Here is a 20139-nt window from a genome sequence, read left to right on the forward strand (position 1 = left end):
CTGAGTGGTTTGGGGGGAGCTTGGGGGATGGGCAGGGCGGGCCTCTGGCTGCTGTATCTCCCTGTCTGCTCTTCAGATCTCGGGAATTTCTGCCTTCCCAGGTATCCCCCCCCCCCCCCCCCCCCCCCCCAGCCTGAGCCTGCCAGGAGATAGCTGATAAACCCTGTGTTCACTGCAGTTGGCCAAGTGCAGTGTGTTCTCCTAGGAGCTGGATTACGGAGTTGGCTGTGGCAGATCTCTTTTCTCTGGATCTCAGTTTCCTTTGCAAGAGAGGGCCATTCGTTCTGGAAGCGGCCATCCTGGTTTGGAAATTGGACTCCTCTCTTTACTAGTTATAAGGTCTCAGGCCAGTCACTGATCCTTACAGACCTTGATTTCCTTTTGTGCCAAATCAGGGTGCTGGACAAGTTTTCAGGGCTGTTTGAGAGTTAGAGAATTTCAGCGCCTGCCCCCTCCTCAGTGTTCAGAAACGGTGGTGGCGGTGATTACGTTTTGTCTGTTTAACGTTGCGTTGTCCCCATGATATTTTTAGCCTCTTACTCTGCACCCCCCCTCACCCCCCCCCCCCCCCCCCCCCCCGCCCCGGGTTCTCCGTTAGTGCCGTGGGGTTTCTGCCTCAACCAGAGAGCATCTCTTCTGTAGCCGATTTCTACAGTGGCGCTCCACTGAAGAGTCCTTTTGAGAAAGAAATGTTTCCATCCTTTGAAGAAGTTGAAAAATCATCAGACTGTGTGATTCTCGGGGTCCATTTTGCATCCAGAATTCTGTGGTTGTGAAGTATGCATCCTTCAGGATTCCTTCAGTTGTGACTTGGGGAAAAGCCCAACTCAGATTCCCTCGGACAAGGAGACGCTTGATGATAGGAGGTGTGGGCTTTGGGCCGATGCAGATGCCATATGGCCTGCGGGCCCTGGGTCCTCCCCTGCCGTTTCCTTGGCTGGTCTGCCTTCCCCGGGGGCGGCCGCAGCCGTGCAGAACCGGCCTCCCCGGCCATCTCCTGGAGGGGTGAGAGGCCCAGCTGACTCCCGCCCGCCCGGGGCTGGGGGGGGGGGGGTGTCAGCAGTCAGGAGCGGCTGGTCCTCACCCCTCCCCCGGCTCCCCCTGCAGAGGGAGTGGGGCCCTGGGTCCCAGGCTGTGTGCTGTAGGTGGGGGCGGGGAGCCAGACGGCGGGCCGGGGTGGGGGAGGTGAGAAGAGCACTTCCTGAAGTCCACTGTGCTGTACAGCTGGAAAAACGGCTGCTGCTGGCTAGGTCCTTGAGGTGCCCCGAGCCGTGTGTCATCTGCCTATTTTCGTCCTTGTGTTAGCGGGTGCGGGGGGCCACGGTGGCGGAAATGCCGGTCGCTCTCCTTCCTGCGAGCACAGAACCTGCCCTTCAGATCAGCCAGAGATCTTTGGTGGGATTTTCCTGTTCACTTTTGTGTGCTTTTAGATCCCCTGGGGCAGCTGTGCCCTCGAGTAGACAGAGGGAGGGAGGGCGGCCTGCTTGGGCGGAGGGAGCAGATTCTTCTGAGTATTTCGGCTCACGGCGGGCGAGCGAGGGGACCTGTGGAAATTAGAGAGGCTGTGACCGTATCAACCTTAGTTTTGGTGCAGGGTATGGACGGAGAGATTACGAAATGTGGGAGCGGTGACAAATGGCCTTTGAGATGTGGTTGCCGGTGGGCGGCCTGGGAGGAAGGAGCCTTCGTGCTTGGGTGCCGTAAATACTCTCCGCGCACGCGTGCGTGTGTGGCACTAACCTGTGCATGTGGAGAGCCCACTGAGGCGTAGACGGCCCGGCGGGTTTGGACCGGGTGTAAATTTCATTTGTTGGCGTCAGACGTTAGCTTCGCTCTGAAACCGGCTCCGCCTGGTACGCCGATGCCTTGTCCTGGAAACAGTCTGCCCCCCCAAGACTTCCTGCTCTTCGCCCCCTGTCTGAAAACAGAAAACCAAACCACCAGAATGGAAGTCCCGAAGAAGTGGGTTCCTACGAGTGACAAGGGTGCGTCTCCACTGAGTCACCCTCGCGGTTCCTCCGACCCTCCTCCACCTGCCGCCTGCCGCAGATGTTTACTCACCGCAGGCACAGTGGGAAGCCAGCGTGGCTTCTCTTTTCTGTCTTCTAGAGTCGCCCTTTGGTTGTCACTTTGGTTGACACTGGGGGAGGGACGAGCCACGGGTGGGGCCGTTTCCAAGAGGATGTGCAAGCGGAGCGCGCGGAGGAAGTGCCTCGAGCGGGGGACCCCGCGTCGGGTGCTCTGGAGGGGAGCACGGCTGACGTGGCTGGGGCGTGGCAGAGGGGCCGTTGGGGCGGGAGCAGCATGAGTGCCGGAGGGAGCGGGAGAGGACTGGAAGGAAGAAGTAGCTGGGGACCGGGTCCCATAGGCCCTTGTAGTGAGGGACGGGGGGCCCCGGGAGGATTTTGAGCCCGGGAGTGACGTAGGGGATGGCCAAAAGGGGGAAGCTGGGAGTTTTGATAGACCAGGTTAGAAGTTATAGCAGGTCGGATGGGGGTTGTAGCAAAGGGTGTAGTGAGAAGTGGTGGGAGTTGGATATTTTGAAGGTGGGGCTGGTGATGGCTTCGGGATGCGAGGAGAGAGGGAGGTTCGGTCTGTGCAGTGGGAAGTTGTGTTGCGGTGGAGGTGCTGTTTTCGGAGGAGGGGAGAGCTGGTGGAGCTGCTCTACGGGGAAGACAGGGCGTTCGGCTTGGCCGTGTCGCTGTGGGGATGCCTCCCGGCATCCAGGGTGGGCTCAAGCGGACCTCCGAGCTGTGCCTTCGGGCTGAGGGCAGTCCCTCGGGCTGGGGCTGTTTGGGGGCCACCGCGTATCAGGAGCACTGTATCGGGAGCACTGGAGCGAGTACTTAGGCAGTGGTGGGGGCAGAGTCTGAGGTGCAGATGCTGGGGGACCTGCCGGGGAGGCCGACGAAGAGATGCCAGGGGCCTGGGACGGGAACCAAGAGAGCGCGATGTCCCGGAGGGCCAGGGAAGACCGGGCTGGAGGAAGGAAGTGGTCAGGCGTGTCAGGTGGGAGCACCGACTGCCACAAAGGCGGAAAAGTGACCGTTGGCTTTGGCAGCACAGAGAGAGGTCTTTGGTGGTGACGATGGAGGTGTTGGTGAAAGCCTGGTTGGCTTTGAGGGAATGTGAGAGCACAGGACACGGGGACAGTAGGTTTGGAGTTTGCTGTAAAGGGATCAGAGCAGTGGCTGGTGGCTGCTCTGGCTTGTGGGATCAAGGGAGAGTGTCGTAAAAAGTGGGGTGTAGTGGTTCCTGGGTGGCTCAGTTGGTCAAGTGTCTGACTTCTGCTCAGGTCGTGATCTCACGGTGTGTGGGTTTGAGCCCCGCATCGGGCTCCCTGCTGTCAGCTCAGAGCCTGGAGCCCGCTTCCGATTCTGTGTCTCTCTTTCTCTCTCTCTGCCCCTCCCTGACTCATGCTCTGTCTCTCTCTGTCTCTCAAAAATAAATAAACATAAAAAAAATTTTTTAAAAAGTGGGGTGTAGCACGATAGGTTTGTACACTGAAGGGAGTGGTCCAGCACGGAGAGGAAGGTTGGTGACCCAGGGCGAAGGGAGAGAAGGAAGGAGAAGACAGAGGAAGCAAAACTCGGGGTGCTGTCCCCAAGTAGGGGACGAGTCTGGTGGCCAGGGTGCCGTGAAGCATGGGCCTTAGTGAGGTGAGGGAAGGCACAATGTGTGAGGACCATGCGGGTAAGCCATCAAGGTAGACTTGATGGAAACATGGGAGTTTCTGTCTTAACTTCCACAGCGAACTAAGAAGCACGACCTCTGCGAAGGGTAGCAGTTAAGCAAACAGCGGCCTTTTCTCTTCAGGTCACATTTACGTTGGTGACGCTTTTACTGTGGCCCTGTGGCGGAGGTGGCCTGTGCTCCGAGGCCGGACAGGCCTCTTTGGAGGGCTGGCTCAGCCACTTCCTGAGCTGGTGACAGGAGGTAAGGTCATGGATCTCAAAGGGCCATCGTGCTGTGTCTGCAGGGGGCACAGCACCGACCTGGACGGATTGGGTGAAGTTGAGTGATGGTGTTTGCAGACCGTTCAGCAGAAGTGTGGGCCACAGACTTGCCCTTGTTCTTCTAAGAGCTCGTGAGGCCGAGATGAGCTAGCGTTGACCTACTTAAGTGATCTCACGGAGGCGATGCCCACCCCGGCACTGACTGAGCGCCCTGTGTGTGTGTGGTTCCTTTTCCCAGTCGGGTGTTAGGTCCTGCTGAGCTGTGTGTGCCAGTCTGACATTGGAGCCTGGCATCTTCAAAGCAGAGCCTTTTCTCCCGTGTGAATCTTGCCGGCCGAATGAGCCCCCGACAGTGGCCTCACTGCCGTCCCGCAGCTGAGTTGACTTCCCGGCACCCAGGAGGGCAGACCGTCCCTGTGGTTGGAGCTCGGAAGGAATGGCACAGGGTCTGGGAGGGTTTTCTGGGACACCGGTGACAGCTTACCAGGGGGCGGAGCATTCGGGTTTGAATTCTATGCCATGCGCTGGTGGGTTGACTTTAAAAGCAGTCAAATTCAGATATCTGTATAATGAGGGAGGTTTAGCCCATGATCCAAGCCTCCTTTATGCATAGGAGCAACAAAGTATTCGAGCATCCAGGTGATTACTCTGATTTTTAAAGAAGTCCTCACAGAGCAGGGTTGAGGGTTGAAATACAGGCCCGCATCCTGCTACCATATGGAGTGGACCTGAGCAAAAAGGCCACAGGCGCAGCAGAGGAAAGACCGGCCGTCCTTTCTGGTAGCTTCGTGTTGCGAAGGGGCCCCTGTCAGTTTATTGAGAATCCCACACCTTGCACTGCAGTGGAACCTCCTTAGGAAGACTGTGTCCCGTCCTGTCCTTTGCCCCTGCTGCTCTGCCAGAGTTTCAGATGCATCAGGCTTCTGTTCTGGTGGGAGCTGGTGGCTCCGTGGCCTTAGCGTGGGTAGGCCCAAAGTGGGCTGTCCTGTCCTGAGAGATCCTGGGAGGCAGCAGAGGGGTGTGTGTGTGTGTGTGTGTGTGCATGTGTGTATGTGTGTGTGTGTGTGTGCGTGCCCTAAGGCCCCCACCCCCACCCCCCAGTCTCTGTCTTCAGCTCTGCCAGCTCTGTGGAGATGGCCCAAGACCAGGGCCTGCCCCTCTCACTTCCTGGCCAGTGTTACGTGACATTCCTTTAGGAGGGCTCCAAGCCAAAGTACCTTTTTTTTGTAAACTCCATTTTTAAAGCTGCCCGAAGCCTTCTATTGACCAGATGAAAGCCTTAAATCTTAGTCTCTCAAAAGTTGTACGTTCCTAGTCATGATTTTCCTCACGGTGACTTTGTGTGGCAGCTGAGTTTTGCAGATGAGGAAGTTGGGGCTTCAGAGATCAAGCATGTCCCACACAGCTGGGCAGGGTGGGGCGGGAGTCGGAGCCAGGTCTGTGGGCTCTCTCCACTCGCCCTGGCACCTTTCCAAGTGCAGCTCACCTCCCTCCCTATTTCACATGACCTCTGTTAGTCACTCGTGGCGCTGTTTTAAAGCTCTGCCCTCCCCCCCCCCCCCCCCCCCCCCCAGCCCATCCCGTGGCGCCTTAGGCTCTGGTGCCGTCTCAGAGCCTTGCTTCCAGCCGGGTGCCTCTCTAGCCAGCTGGCTTCTCGCTCCCAGACCCTGCGGAACTACCTGGGAAAACCAAAAGCTGACGTCTGGCACTTTCTTGCCTTTTTTTTTTTTTTTGGTGCAGGCCTCATATCTTTATCCACAGCTTTGTGGGTTTGTTAGAATAGGAAGTGAAGTACTTCCTATATAAGCTTTTGCCATGCTGTGTCAAACTCATGTGTCCCCTGGCCTTCAGACCGGGGTGCAGATTTATCGTGCCAAATCAGATTCTTCTCCCTTGGTGTCAGCCGCAGAGAGCTGTCGACAACAGTGGTCACAGCAAGCTCTTGTCCTTCTCCTGCAAATGTCCATTTTGGAAACCCTGCCTCTTTCCGCGCCCTCCTTTCCCCCTGCATCCTCCCCTCCCCCTTCTTAAATTTAGGAGACCGTTCCAGATTTTTGAAGGTTAGTGAGCTGGATATACGAGCTGAGAAACTATCTGGTAATGATAAGGGGCAGAAGTGAGCCAAACGATTTCCGGAATATTCTGCAAGAGGACTTGGATGCAGGCCAAAAGTAGGAAAATCTTTTTTTGATGTTCAGGTTGGAAAGACTTTCCCCCTCGTCCCCCAGATTTTAGATCTGCTGCTCACTCTAGATTCAGAGAAACATTCCTCAAGCCAGTTATTGTGTGCTGTGAATTTAGAACATATATTACTGAGCTTTGTTGTTCTTTTTTAAAAAAGAAACCAAATTATAGATTTGCACATGCTTATTAATTTTATTACTGATTCCATCATACCTGTATACTGCTTTTTATACCAATAATTAATTGTAGGCCAGTAATAAAAAGTTTAATGGCTACATGACCATTACCATAACCCTGACTCATAGAGCGTGAGGGAACGAAGGTATAATTCAGGAGTGTGGCTGTGTGGCACTACGTGTGAAGAGTTGGTGAGGGTTCATGGACCTGTTTTGTGTTGGAGCAAAGGAACTCAGTTTCCTGAGATTTTTTGTTTTCTTTAAGACGTTGGGCATAGCCTACATTTTATTTATTTAGTAAAAAATTTTTTTAATGTTTGTTTATTTTTGAAAGAGAGGGAGACAGAGTGTGAACAGGGGAGGGGCAGAGAGAGAGGAAGACACAGAATCCGAAACAGGCTCCAGGCTCCGAGCTGTCAGCACAGAGCCCGACGCGGGGCTCGAACTCACGGACCGTGAGAGATTATGACCCGAGCCGAATTCGGACGGTTTACCGACTGAGCCACCCAGCCGCCACATATCCTACATTTCGTAACTGAATTTTATGTATTTGATTTTAAAATGTTAGTTGTTTTAAAAAATGTAAGGACCCCAAATTCCGTTTTGCAAGATACCACGGTTTTGCAGGTATTCAGTGATGACAGATGTGAAAACTTACTTGTCCCAGTAAGATGCCAAGTTCAAATAGTTTAAGCCTACTGTCCAGGTGTACCTCTGTGGCTTTTCCTTTTGAATTTTCTTTCTTCTGGACAGACCTCAGTCAGTGGAGATGGTTCTGCGTTTCTTCATGAAGCTTTCTGAGCTCCAGGCGATTGTGTTTGGCCAGCTGGATTTGCTTCTTCGTCGCTGCCCCTAGATTGGTTTATTCTTGACCAGGACGGGCCCCGCGTGTGGCATTTGCTGGAGCGGTATTGGGAGAGTGGAAATGCCTTCCTGCTTCTGGCTTGGTTGACAGTATGCTACTTGTGTGCCTCCTTCTCACTGGTAATCTGCCAACACCTTTCAGGATATTATGAAATTCAAACCAAATGAGATTAAAATGGAGCCTCTGTCCACCGAACAGACACATGGCCTGACTGTGGTCGTCCAGGACACTTTCAGCAGGGGCGGTGGGATTGCAGTCAGGGGCAGACAGTTTTGAGCTTTCTATAAGGGAAGGGCTTGGCCTGTGTGCTCGGTTTTTATGGTGAAATTGTCCATGTTCGCGGCACATTTCAGGAGCAGGATCCACTTTAAAATCAGAGCTGTCCAAAGTCATTTGCCTTGTGTGTGACTTCTGCCCCCTCCACCATTCCCTGCTGGATACGAAGGAGTGATCGTAGGATATTTCTGAGTTTCTGGTGACACCGTGAGACTCTTGGTTGGGGTTTTAAAGGGCAGCTCTCCGCTGAGCCAAGTACATGTTTTAAAGGAGAGTGAGTGTGAGATGCGACTCCTTCTCAGTGGCGTCCTCACCCAGCTTGGATACGCAGGGGGGCGAGGGCAGCTGTGGGTAGGGGCTCAGGGATCGATGCTCTTTCTTCAGGAACCACCGGGTGAGTGAGGAAAGAGGTTGCAGAAGGCACCTTTGGGGTTCGGCAGTTCAGACTGTGCAGAAGAGCAGCGGAAGCGGACGGGGGTCGAGAGCAGAAGTGCAAACCCTGGGGGGAGCTCGAGTTCGGCAAGTGCACGGTCTGTGGGCCACCGTGGCTGGGGCAGCCTGGGTCTTCCACGGGCTCACTGTGGCTTCGCTCAGTCTGGGAGCCCACGCAGTACGGATGGAATCTGTCGTTTTGGAGGCATTTATTGCGACAGGACTATAACTAAAGTTTTGTGGAATATTTTGTCAGTTTCAGTGTTGTAATTGAAACTATTTTCTGCGAAGTTAAAAACGCTTTTGAAAACTGAAACGAAATGAAGCAGTTCGCTGGAGTGGTTAAGCACTTGCCCTTGGAGCTCAGGTAGACCAGGCACATTTCATGGTTCTGTGGCTTTGGGCAGGGGACTTGGTCTTCTGAGCCTTGGGATCTTTGGCTCTCAGGCCAGGGTGCTCGGGACCGTGGGAGGACGGTGGCTTTGCTGGGAGAGGCGTGCAGAGCCACCGCCCTGGTCCCCCACGGCTTTGTTCCCGGCGGCCCTGGGCCTGCTTGTCATCGTTCTGGGAGGGGAGGCCGTGACCACCCTGAGGAGCCATGCGGCTGGGGACACCTACCAAGAGCCAGCATTGCATGGTGGGCACTGCCAGTCGTGCTGGTGTCACAGCTGTGGATCGAGAGGACTTGCTGTGCCTACGTGCGTATCTAGAATCGTCAGGTTTGCATGGAAATGAATTTGGATTTTTGGAGAGTGGGAGGGGGACGTCGGCTGACTACGTTTCACGCTCTGGAAAGTGAGGTAGAACGGCAAGGGTCTTGCTTGCTTTTGCTAACTTTTCAAAGCCAAGGTTCTTGCACAGAAGACGTGTCCAGAAGAGCAGTTTTCACTGGGAATCGGCTGCGTCCTCTCCTCTGAGGATGTTGGCCGAATGTCGCAAGGCTGGGACAGCGGGCAGGGCTGCTGGTGCTGTTTCCCATTGACCAACTGCTTCCTTGGGCCTTTGTGGTTCTCCCTTGTTACACCTCCTTGTGCCCCGTCCTTTCCCTCGGGGTGGGGGTGGGGGTGGTGTATAGGGTAGAAGCCACGGTGACCTGGAAGACTTGATGCAGATTGGGGTGTTAGAGATTCAAGGAGACGCCCACAGGCTTTCAGACCTGTCTCATTGCGGGAGATGTTTGTATAGCAGACGTATTCAAGATGTGCACGCAAGTGTATGTGTGTGTGTAGACTGCATTTCCACTCAGCTTGCAAATATTTTCTTCCAGACGCTTGGTAGTGTAGATTAGAAACATGCCGTGGCCATTCCGTCATTTTTAAGTGGCGTGGCCAAGGAGTCTTCGAACCTGGGTGTTTCAGGTTGGGTTTGTGAGTGTCATTTAAGGTGCCAGCCTGGAGGGGCTGCCCTGTGGTAGGTGGCTCTGGCAACCCCCAGAAAGAAGCCAGGGCCCAAGAACTTTCATAGGGTCCTCATTGCCCCTCACTCCCATAGCCACTTACCATTTTGATAAATCTTGACAAAGCAAATAGGAAATGCAAATGGAGAAAAGAAATAAAATTGGACAGAGCAACAATTTTCTTGCTAGGGACACTGATTTCCAGATAATCAAGACAATCTTCCCCATTTTGCTCCCCCCCCCCATCTCTTTTCTGCTCCCTAAACACACACTTTTTACAACTACCTTATTTAAATATCACCTCTGCGAAACCAGCAGCGGAATTCTGTTTTTAAGAAAAGCGTAGCATTTTAGGCGCTGTGTGGATTGCTTTAGAGTTGATTCCTACTAGTTGATTCATTCTAAAATGATACCTTTATGTACCTTGCTCGTATACTCAGGATTGTGAAACACTTTCATGATACCACTATTAAGGTTTTAGATTTGATGTGTTAGTATCCCAGAAAAACATGGCCGTTGCTCTTGAATAAGAGATTAGCATTTTTTAAAAATTAACTGTAATTAATAGAAAAGTTTTGCTACTACTCTGCAAAGTAAAAACACTAGCTTAAAATTTTAAGGAAAGACCCATAGTGTCTTTGAGTGGCCTTCCTTTGTTTCAAGTACTAGATGAAAACGACATTGTTTACTCTGCAAAGCAAAGCCCTGGTGTAGCCAGCCTCCCCATGTCCTTGACCTTACCTGCTGCTTGCTCTGCTTACCCGTCTCCCTCCAGCCTCATTGCCCTCTTTCCTTTTCTGTCGCGATGCTAAATTCATTCCCTCCTCGGGGCCTAGCAGTGGTCCATCTGCCGGCATATTCTTCCCACCATATCTTCCCGAGTTGCTCCTTTTTGTTGTTCGGGTCCCAGGGAAAACACTATCTCAAGACTTTCCAGGCTCAAGTACGCCCTTGGTCATTTCCTGTCCCACGCTGGTTTGTTTTGTCATTGCACTTGGCGTACCAGCGTGTGAAATGGCTTACCTGTTCATTTTATTTTTGTTTACTGTGTATTTGTTTACCCGTTTATGTTCTGTCCTCCCCTGGAGGGCAGGGGGCTTTTGGTCTCTGATCATCGCTGCACCCCTCAGTGCCTCTGCAGTGAGTTGTTAAGAAATATTTGTGAAGCAAATGAATAAAGAAAGGCTAGTGAAGGTCAAAGGAAACAGGCCTTTATTGATGACGTTCTCATGCCTGGTCATACTTGGGTTATTTTCTCTTGTCTTTAGCCCTCATGACTTTAGGAGATAACTCTAAGGGGTTACTGATAAAGACGCTGAGTTCAAAATTGGTGGATGCCAGAGGGAAGGGGGTGCCTGGGGGCGTAGATAACTTGGGTGGAGGAGAGAGGGAGGAAAAGGTTTCCAGTTACGGAATGAACAAGGCACGGGGATAAAAGGCACAGCACAGGGAATAAAGTCCACGGTATTGTAACAGGTTGTATGGTGGCCGATGGTAACTTCACTTGTGAGCACAGCCTAAGGAAGAGAGAGAATGAATTACCATGTTGCACACTTGAAACTAATTAACATTGTGTGTCAACTAAGCTTGAAAACATAAAAATACAAAATAAAAACAAGAAGCTTAGTTCAATGGTAACTGCTTCTGAGCCTGGCCTTACCTCCCGCCCGCCCGGCCTGTTTTTCAGGTTTCCAGTAGCTGGCTGTCACAACCTCTAGGGGAGCACTCTGGGGTGTTCCTGTCCCTTTGCTTCTTGGCACGGAAATTTTGGTCAGTCCCCACACCTAGGTTCGGGAGAATGCTTGGTTCCTTGCCTGCCACCACCCCGCTCTTGGGGCTCGTCTGTTACTGGACAGGGCTGCTGGAGGTTGGGGGGGGGGGAGAGGGGGCCCACATCCCTGCAGGGGAGGGCCATGTTGCCTGCTGGGTTGTGGAGTCTTTGTCCTGAGGCCCGGCGGAAGGGGGCTCTGGGAAGTGCATCGCCACTTCTGTGAGCGAGTGCCTTCTGTCATCAAGGTGCTGCTTTGGGGAGATCAGCTCTGGCTACACCTCAGTGGTCTCAGGGTTCAGCGACCTCCAGGTGTCCCCCCCCCCCACCCCCACTCCAACAACTCCTAAGCCTTCTCTCCAGCCACTGTTGAATTAATACAGTATCTTTGCATTTTGCAAGGAACTTTTTTGTTGCTTTCCTCATTTCCTGTCTTTAGCCTTGCTGAGGAAATGACCCCTGTTTTACAAAAACGACAAAACATTCTCCCCAGGAAGAGTAGAGAATGGAGAATAATTGTTTTGACAGAACGGACAAGCCGTCATTTTGTCCCAAGTATGCAGATTGCCTCCTTAACAAGTACTCGGTGTTTACTTGGCAGAGGTTTGAACGGAGAGTGTTTGAATGCCTGTAAAATGCTTGATGTAGTGGGTCCAGCTTAAGTAAAGTTTGTCTGATTTTGAAGCCAATAGTTGATTCGTTGCACCACTTTGTCTTGTCCCTTTGGATGTGAACTGTAGCCGTAAGAGGTAAAACCGGAGACTGTCTTTCATGCCATCGCTAGCGTTTATATAGAATAACCAAAGTTTAAAACAATTCTTTGGCTCTTCAGCATTCCAGTGCTGATTGGAAAGGTTGCGATCTTATATTCAACGTGATTCTGGGGCAGTTACTTATGTGAGTTGATACTGTTTAATGGTAGAGTTTTAAGTATTTTGATGATGGTCAGTCTTGTGGCAGCTTCAGGGCGGACTGAACCAGCACGAGGTGGTATTTAGTGGTTTCTGCCCTGGCTTCTGTTCAACTTAACATAGTTTGACTTTAGTATTTTTTGGCTAACGAAAGTGTGTCTTTTAGGTTGTGGCAGTCTTAAGTAAATGTGGCTTGCATGTGAAGCCAGGGAGAAGCTTAATTATTGGCAGATCAGTGACAGTGACAAATTGTTTTTCTTCCTTTCTAGTTATACATGGGAAGCTGTTGATACCAAAAATAACATGCTTTATAAGATCAGCATCTGTGGAAATCTGGATATTGCCCAGTGTGGGCAAGCAAGTGCTGTTTGTATGTACGACTCCAAGACAAGCAGCTATCACTCTGTGGGTAAGTAGAAAGTTCTCCTTACTTTACTGGTTGTGTGGGATCCCAGTTTTGCAAAAATGACTATGTACATAGAGCTGTCTACACGTATGCTTATATGTGCTTATATACATTTTTCATCTTTTATAATAAAGTGGTAACAATTTTAGATGTCCAGTGTGAGATCAGATTAGCTTACTTCCATCTAGTGGATAATGTTGGCCAATCATGAAGAATTGTGCACATTTGTATCTATTGTCACGAAGAATTGTGCACATTTGTATCTATTGATACAGAAGGATGTTTCTTATATGGCTCTGCCTTCTTATGTTTTTCTTAAACCCCATCTTTCCTTTCTCCCTGCTTCACACTTACTTCTTCCAGCTGGTGCCCAGCCCCTGACCCACTTCTACCCTTCAGGTTGTCCGTATTCACATGGGACAAGAGGTGGTCACCAGTTTTCAGCTTGTATTAAAAATTAAATAGTCCTGAGAACCACCAGTCCAAGAGAAAGAAGTGCAGACTTTTCTTTCCCAGGACTCATTTCATTTCCCCAAATGCCCTCCTTTGGGGTTAGGATCCCTTTCTTACTGGTGAGGATGAGGGGCCCAAGGTGGCCAACAGCAGCCGCCCTACCAAGTTACAGGGAACAGCAAAGGGCGGGGGGTGGGGAGGCTTAAAGGAAGAGACACAGGGCAGGGCTACACATGGCAGCCCTTTCTCTTGGTTGGTCCGTGGATGTCCGTCGTGACCTTCGACCAACACAGTTTGAACGGTGCAATGTGACCGTGAAGGACAGTCACGAAACAAAGGCCTGCGTGTGACTGGGGACAGGGTGGTAGCTGGGAGAGGGCACTCAGGTGTTTGCAGTTGGGAGGGTCAGCTTGCCGTGGTAGCTCTGTCGTTTTTAATGAAAACGCCTAAACACGGTTAAAAGGGCTTTTTAGAAAGTAATGTTTAGGGCGATAAGAGTAAGGTCTGTGAGGTCTGCTGGTAGAGGCAGCTTCTCTTAGTTTCTTCTCTTCCGACGGGGACACTGTCTAGATTGGAAACACTGGTAAGAGGGGGTTGAGGCTCAGGACAGAGGTCTGAGAAAGCGCCATGTTATTCTGAAGTCGTGGGTTGGACAAATTGTATTTTCTCATAGATTTAAAAACTTGCAAATGATATGGCCAACTTCCTGCTGTTCTGTTTTGATGCTTCATGAAGGAGGGCACTAGTGGGCCTGTTGGTCAGGGTTACTCAGGTTTCCAGAAAAAGGAAAGGTAGTTTTCCTCTTGACTTCACTATAATATTTGACTACAGTGTTTCCGACTGATGAAATACAGTGTAGCAGATGGCTATTGGATACAGACAAGTAAATCGCTAGAGGTATGATTTGTGAAGCTAGGTTGGCTGGACAGAATTTGACAATGACCAAGTTGAGTTGGCTTTGAAAACCAGGCGGGAGAGTCGATCTTTTCTGAGATGTTAGTAGTGGATCCATCATAGATTCTGTGTGACAGTAATGGGGGAGGTGATCTGATAAAATGCATTTTTAGGAAGCTGGGCCCAATGGAATAGGAGAGGTTGGTTAAAGGGGAGAAGCCAGAGGTAACTAGATGAATTGAAAGCCAAGTTACAGGTTGATTAAGATACAAACTAGCAGTTTCTGGTCTCATTTTACTCCCAGACACACACGACAGATACTTTCCCCTGAACTTCACACTCCCAGAGGGAGAGGACATACGCTGGGTAATGGAGACTTTCAGCATCGCCCTGTCCTTCACCTCAAGAAAGCAAACTAGTAGAAGTGGGTGCAAATGACTTTCACACTAGCACAGAGATAATCTTGAGTCAGATCTAGTTCTGCTAACTTGTATTATATAATGGAAATAACCGACTGTGTTATTATGAATTTCGTTTTGGGGCGCCTGGGTGGCTCAGTCAGTTGAGTGTCCGACTTCTCAAGTCATGATCTCATGGTTCGTGGGTTCAAGCCCCACGTTGCGCTCTTTGCTGACAGCTCAGAGCCTGGAGCCTGCTTCCGATTCTCTGTCTCCTTTTTTCTCTCTGGCCCTCCCCCACTCACACTCTGTCTCTCTCAAAAATAAATATGAAAAAAATTTTTAAAAAATTTGGTTTCATAACTAAATAATAACTAAATTTGTTATGCGCTTATGTGCCAGGCATTATGTTTTTAAGTAAAATATCTTCTTCAGCTTATTCAGCAACTTTTTGAAGTAGGTGACTCCATTTCTCTGATTTTATAAATGAAGAAACTGAAGCACAAAATAGATACAGGAGCTTGTCAGAGGTTGCATGATTATGGACGTGAATGCTGACAGGCAAGCTCCAGAGCCTGTGTCCTTATTTGAGGCCGTGTTGCTTTGTGAGTTATAGGGTCACATTGGACAGTTCGAGAGGTGATATGCGGAACCACGGTGGGAAGTCTGAACTCCCGGCTCTGAGAGGGCAGCTGAGAAACTAACTTCCTATGAACTTGTTAGAAAGGAAAAAAAAATGTGAATTCTGAAAACAGCTACAAAAACTGGAGCTCCCAATAGGCAGGAGAACAGAAAAGCTAGGAAAGCAATAGATCAAAATATATATGAGAAGTTAATGCATAACCAAAAGTTTGGGTGTAATTTAGCAATTTATCTATTAGGAAACAGCTTTAGACCTCTCCTTCGTACCCTATAACAGAAATTACAGATCAGTTAAAATTAAAATAAAATGATTAGAACATCGGGAAGAAATGTAGCAAAACAGATATATAATCTAGGGGTGGTAGGAGCTTCTCTTAATAAATGATTAGAAAAACACACAGCCTGGGGCACCTGGGTGGCTCAGTCACCGAGGTGACTCTTGGTGTCCTGTCCGACTCTTGGTATTGGCTCAGGTCATGATTTCACAGTTTGTGAGATCAAGCCCCGTGTCAGGCTCTGCGCTGACAGTGCAGAGCCCGCTTGGGATTCTCTCTCTCCCTCTCTCTGCCCCTCCCTGCCTCAAAATAAGTAAATAAACTTAAAAAAAGGTCGGGGTCGGGGGCGGGGTGCAGGCGAAGGACCAAGAACCCAAGGAAAAATGGCAGTCTGAAGACTGGCGGTTTACAATAGAAGAAATCCAAGATGCTCAGTGCAACTTCATTCGTAAGCCAGGTATAAATGCAAATCGAAGCAATAATGAAATCTCATTTTTTCTTCTATCAAATGTGCAGAAAGTTTAAACGGGAAGATGGTGGTTCTGTAACCCTTTGGGAAGGTAGTCATCGATGTGCGTTAGTGCCCACAAAGGCCGTTTCTGTTCTTAGAAACGGATAGTAAGACCTCAACTTTGGTTTAAACAACACTACATCAGTTTTGATTTAAAAAATCTTGCATTAGTTCTTTCTTAGGCAAACGGTACTGCTACGTATATAAATCTAGCAGAGTTCAGCAGCCATTTGTAGGGGACCCGTGAACATCATTTGGTTCTGTTTACGACCTAGTTGAACCACCTTCACCACAATTTAAAACGACGTATACGTTTCCCCTATTTGATTTCCTTTTAAAGTACTTCAGATGTCTGATCTGAAAGTTAGAACTTAGGCACTAACAATAATTACAAATTTAATAGTTGAAACTTCTCATAAGCCTGAAATTCTCTTAGAATTTCTAAGTTCTAGTACTGTGTCACCCGTCTCAATCAGTTGCGACTCAGTTGTAACCTGTGGGTTGGAGTCATAACATTGAACATTGCAAGTCGGTAGAAATACTATGCTCACATTCCTCCTGACATCCCAAATGCTAATTCTTTGGCCTTAGTTGAGTTAATCTTTCTGAGGGCTAAAAAACTATGTATATCTACTTCAGGAAACCTGTTAGCACATGTAGCTGAAGTAACATACCCACCAGGGAAGGGTGGTAATTGCGGTTACTTACCGTCAAAGCCTCGGATTCTGACCGGCTTCTTGCTGGTGACCTGGGTAGGACACAGTGAATCCGGTTGTCGTTGCCGCACCAAGTGACTTCCTTTACTCTCAGGAGGCTGGCCCCTGACTTCAGATGCTAGTTGGATGGTTTGATTCTTGTGCGCACTGGGGGAAATCTATGACAGTCATTCAGGTTGATCGCTGCACTGAATTTTGCATCTCTGACTCCTAAGATGTGAAAATCTCTTTTCCTCTTAAGCCCTGTATTCTTTCCTTTTTTAAAAAAACATATAATTCTATTGGATATTTAAGATGATATCTGGGAGAGTTTTAGATAGAACTCCTGTTTCTGTCTTACGGCCTCTCCTGAGAGTCTGGCAATAATATCTGTTAGACTTTAAAACCCAGATTCCCATAACCTACTTTTGTAAATCTTAACCAGTAGAGGAATTAGTACTGTATACAGATTTTTTGTACAAGTTTTTTTTTTTTTTTTTGTAGCATTGTTAACTGTGGCAAATGTGCTGGCCCACCCTAACTCTATGGGGATAGTTGAACAAGTTGTATATTTTATTCTGATTTACTTGGTTAAGTCACATCTGAAAAGATATACGTATAAATTATATTTTGAAACAGCCAACACTTAATATTCATTTATTTATTTGTAACAAATACTTGAATGACTCAGTCACTAAAACAGACAAAAATCCCTTTTCTTGTGGAGCTTACATACTAGTAGTTGAGTGGGAGACAAACACAAATACTGGCTAGGTAGCGTATTAGAGTATGATGGATGTAAAAAAGAAAAGGAGGGACAGTCAGGAGTGCTGGAGGTCTCGGGAGTGTGTGTGTTCAAGAATATTAAACGGGGTAAGTGTCGCTGAGAAAGTGACATTTAAGCAAAGACTTGGAGCTGAGGGAGTCAGGTGGCTCTGGGGGAGCAGCCAGTGCAAGGGACGGAGGGGGGAGTATCAGAGAGGGGAGGGTAATTGGTGGTAGCAAGAATAGAAATCTCTTTTGAAGAGTGTTAATACAAAGAGGGGCAGCAAAATGAGGCAGCAGCTGGAGGGAAAAATCGGGCAGCGAGGAGGATTCTTGGTTTGGTGAAAGGACACGTGAATAGTACACGTTGAAGGACACGACACGATAAAGAAGGGAAAGTGGGTAACGGGGGAAGCCTTGCTGGAGCACATTGGTGACTAGCACGGGGAGGGCTGTCTGCCTGTCTGACAGGCCCTGATCGAGGTGTTGGGGAGGCCCGGTGGCCGTGCGGTGGGCCCTGAGGCCGCCTGCGAAGTTGGGACCGTCGGGGCTTGCGGCCTCAGCGAGGCCGAGTTGCGAGCTCGGCTGGGCTCGGCCGGGGGCGCCGAGGGTTGCAGGCGAGGCCTGGTAGGCCTGGAGCGCGGCCTGGTCTGGCGGGCTCTGGTGAGCGCGGCCTGGCGCGCAGGGTCTGCAGGACCCGGCGCGGCCTGGCCTGTAGAGCGTGGCCTGGTCTGGCGGGTACGGGCGAGCGTGGCCTGGCGGGCCTGGCGCGCAGGGTCTGCAGGACCCGGCGCGGCCTGGCCTGTAGAGCGTGGCCTGGTCTGGCGGGTACGGGCGAGCGTGGCCTGGCGGGCCCCCTGGTGCGCAGGGTCGGGAGGACCGGACGCGGCCTGGCCGGTAGAGCGTGGCCTGGTCTGGCGGGTCCGGGTGAGTGCGGCCTGGTCTGGCGGGCCCGGGCGAGCGCGGCCTGGAGGGCCCGGCCTGGAGAGCGCTGTCTGGCGGACCCAGCGCGTGGTCTGGCGGACCCGGCGCGGTCTGGGGGACCTGGCCTGGAGACCGAGGTCTGGCAGACTCGCCACGGCCTGGCGGGCCCGGCAAGCACGGTTTGGTCTGGCGGGCCCAGGCGAGCGCGGCCTGGTCTGGCGGGCCCGGCCTGGGGACCGCGGTCTGGCGGGCCTGGCGCGCGCAGCCTGGTCTGGAGGACCCGGCCTGGAGAGCGCGGCCTGGAGGACCCGGCGCGGTCTAGTCTGGTGGGGCCTCGCCAGCGCGGTCTGGTCTGGTGGGCCCGGGCGAGCTCGGCCTGGTCTGGCGGACCTGGCCTGGAGAGCGCGGTCTGGAGGACCCGGCGCGGCCTGGCGGGCCCTGGTGAGCGTGGCCTGGCGGGCCTGGTACGCAGGGTCTGTAGGACCCGGCGCGGCCTGGCCTGGAGAGCGCGGCCTGGTCTGGCGGACCCGGCTTGGAGAGCGCCGTCTGGTGGGCCTGGCGCGCGTGGCCTGGTTTGGAGGACCCGGCCTGGAGACCGTGGTCTGGAGGACCTGGCGCGCGCGGCCCGGCGCGGTCCGGAGGACCCGGCGCGATCTGGCGGGCCCGGCGAGCGCGGCCTGGTCTGGCGGGCCCAGCGAGCGCGGCCTGGTCTGGCGGACCCGGCTTGGAGAGCGCGGTCTGGAGGACCTGGCGCGCGCGGTCTGGCGGGCCTGGCGCGGTCCGGCGGGCCCAGCGCGCGGTCTGGAGGACCCAGCGCGCGGTCTGGCGGGCCCAGCGCGCGGTCTGGCGGACCCAGCGCGGTCTGGCGGACCCGGCCTGGAGAGCGCGGTCTGGAGGACCCGGCGCGGCCTGGCGGGCCTGGGCGAGCGCGGCCTGGTCTGGCGGGCCCGGCCTGGAGACCGCGGTCTGGCGGGCCTGGCGCGCGCAGCCTGGTCTGGAGGACCCGGCCTGGAGAGCGCGGCCTGGAGGACCCGGCGCGGTCTGGTCTGGTGGGGCCCCGCCAGTGCGGTCTGGTCTGGCGGACCCGGCCTGGAGAGCGTGGTCTGGCGGGCCCGGCGCGCGGTCTGGAGGACCCGGCGCGGTCTGGCGGGCCCGGCGAGCGCGGCCCAGCCCATTTGGCGCCGTCCTCGGGAGCTGGCCGTGGGCCTGGCGTGCTGGCCGCGGCCCCGCAGTCCTCACCCGGCTCTCGTCCGGGGAGGACGGCCAGGCTGGCCGGTTGCCGCGGTTGTCTGCCGCGGTTCGCTGCGGCCTCTCCCCGAGTGCCCCGGTTGGCAGCCGGTCCCGGCCACCGGGTGGAGTGGGCAGAGGAAGAAGGCGAGGTGGACAGGCGGGTGCGATGCTGATGGGGGCCTGGCGCTTAGGGATGCTGGTGCCCAGTGCCGCGGCGGCAGAGGTTGGCTGGATCCCTCCCAGCCCGAGGCCAGGGCCCTCCGCGTTTCCTTTTCAGGGCGGACCCAGCTGTTATGAGGAGCCCCCGGGAGCTCTGGGCACAGGGCCGGAAGGGGCCGCTGTGTGGGGGGACAGGAGGCGCGGGGGAGGGTCTTCAAGGTGGGGGGGGCTGCGGCCTGTGAGCGCCCCCTTCTGGCCACAGCGCTTGCCGCTTCCTGTGGTCCTTGCCCGCCCTCCGTGTCTCCTGGAGCGCAGCGCTGCGGGGGCGCGTCGAAGCCCCGCCCCGTCTCCCGGCCCTAGACCCGCCTGCCGTAGGCGGGGCTTACGGGCGCTGTCCACGGGGCGCTGTCCTCGGTCCCGGAGACTCCTCTGGGCTGGTGTGCTCTTTTGGTCGAGGAAAAAGATTTTCGGACAGATCCCGGGAAGTTTAGGGGAGAGAGCGATTCAGGTGGACCTTTGCACAAAGGCAGGAGGGCAGGCAGTCAGGAGAAAGAACCAATGTACTGTGAGCCTGGTGCTCTGGGGGTAGCTCTGAAGTCCATTATCCTCTCTCCACTGGCATCTTAATTTTGACCCCTCCCCCTCTTCTTCCTCCTTTATTTCTTTTCAAAAAAAGGTATCAGGTATTTGTATCGAAATGGACCAGTTATAATCCTGAGTTTATGATACGCAGTGATAACTAATACACGGGCTAACCTTTTTCTGTTTTTTAATTAATTAATTAATTTCTGTTTTGGATAATGTAATGAACCCCATCTCTAAC

At 52.5% G+C, this 20139-nt stretch overlaps 1 protein-coding gene across 2 annotated transcripts in view; it reads left to right on the forward strand.

Annotated features, from left to right (window-relative positions):
- The window catches only part of IGF2R (insulin like growth factor 2 receptor), a 103513-nt gene that overhangs the window by 8505 nt on the left and 74869 nt on the right, over positions 1-20139 (forward strand). Inside the window, exons 1-2 of one of the 2 annotated variants that reach the window (XM_042987464.1) lie at positions 1259-1962; positions 12234-12373. In XM_042987464.1, coding sequence (XP_042843398.1) covers positions 1862-1962; positions 12234-12373 — 241 coding nt within the window. In that variant the 5' untranslated portion in view covers positions 1259-1861. Of the gene's footprint in view, positions 1-1258; positions 1963-12233; positions 12374-20139 lie in introns of those variants that run through there. The other variant, XM_042987463.1, reaches the window with a different exon arrangement.

Source organism: Panthera tigris, chromosome B2, assembly GCF_018350195.1.
Source record: "Panthera tigris isolate Pti1 chromosome B2, P.tigris_Pti1_mat1.1, whole genome shotgun sequence".
In the NCBI taxonomy this organism is placed as follows: Eukaryota; Metazoa; Chordata; class Mammalia; order Carnivora; family Felidae; genus Panthera; species Panthera tigris.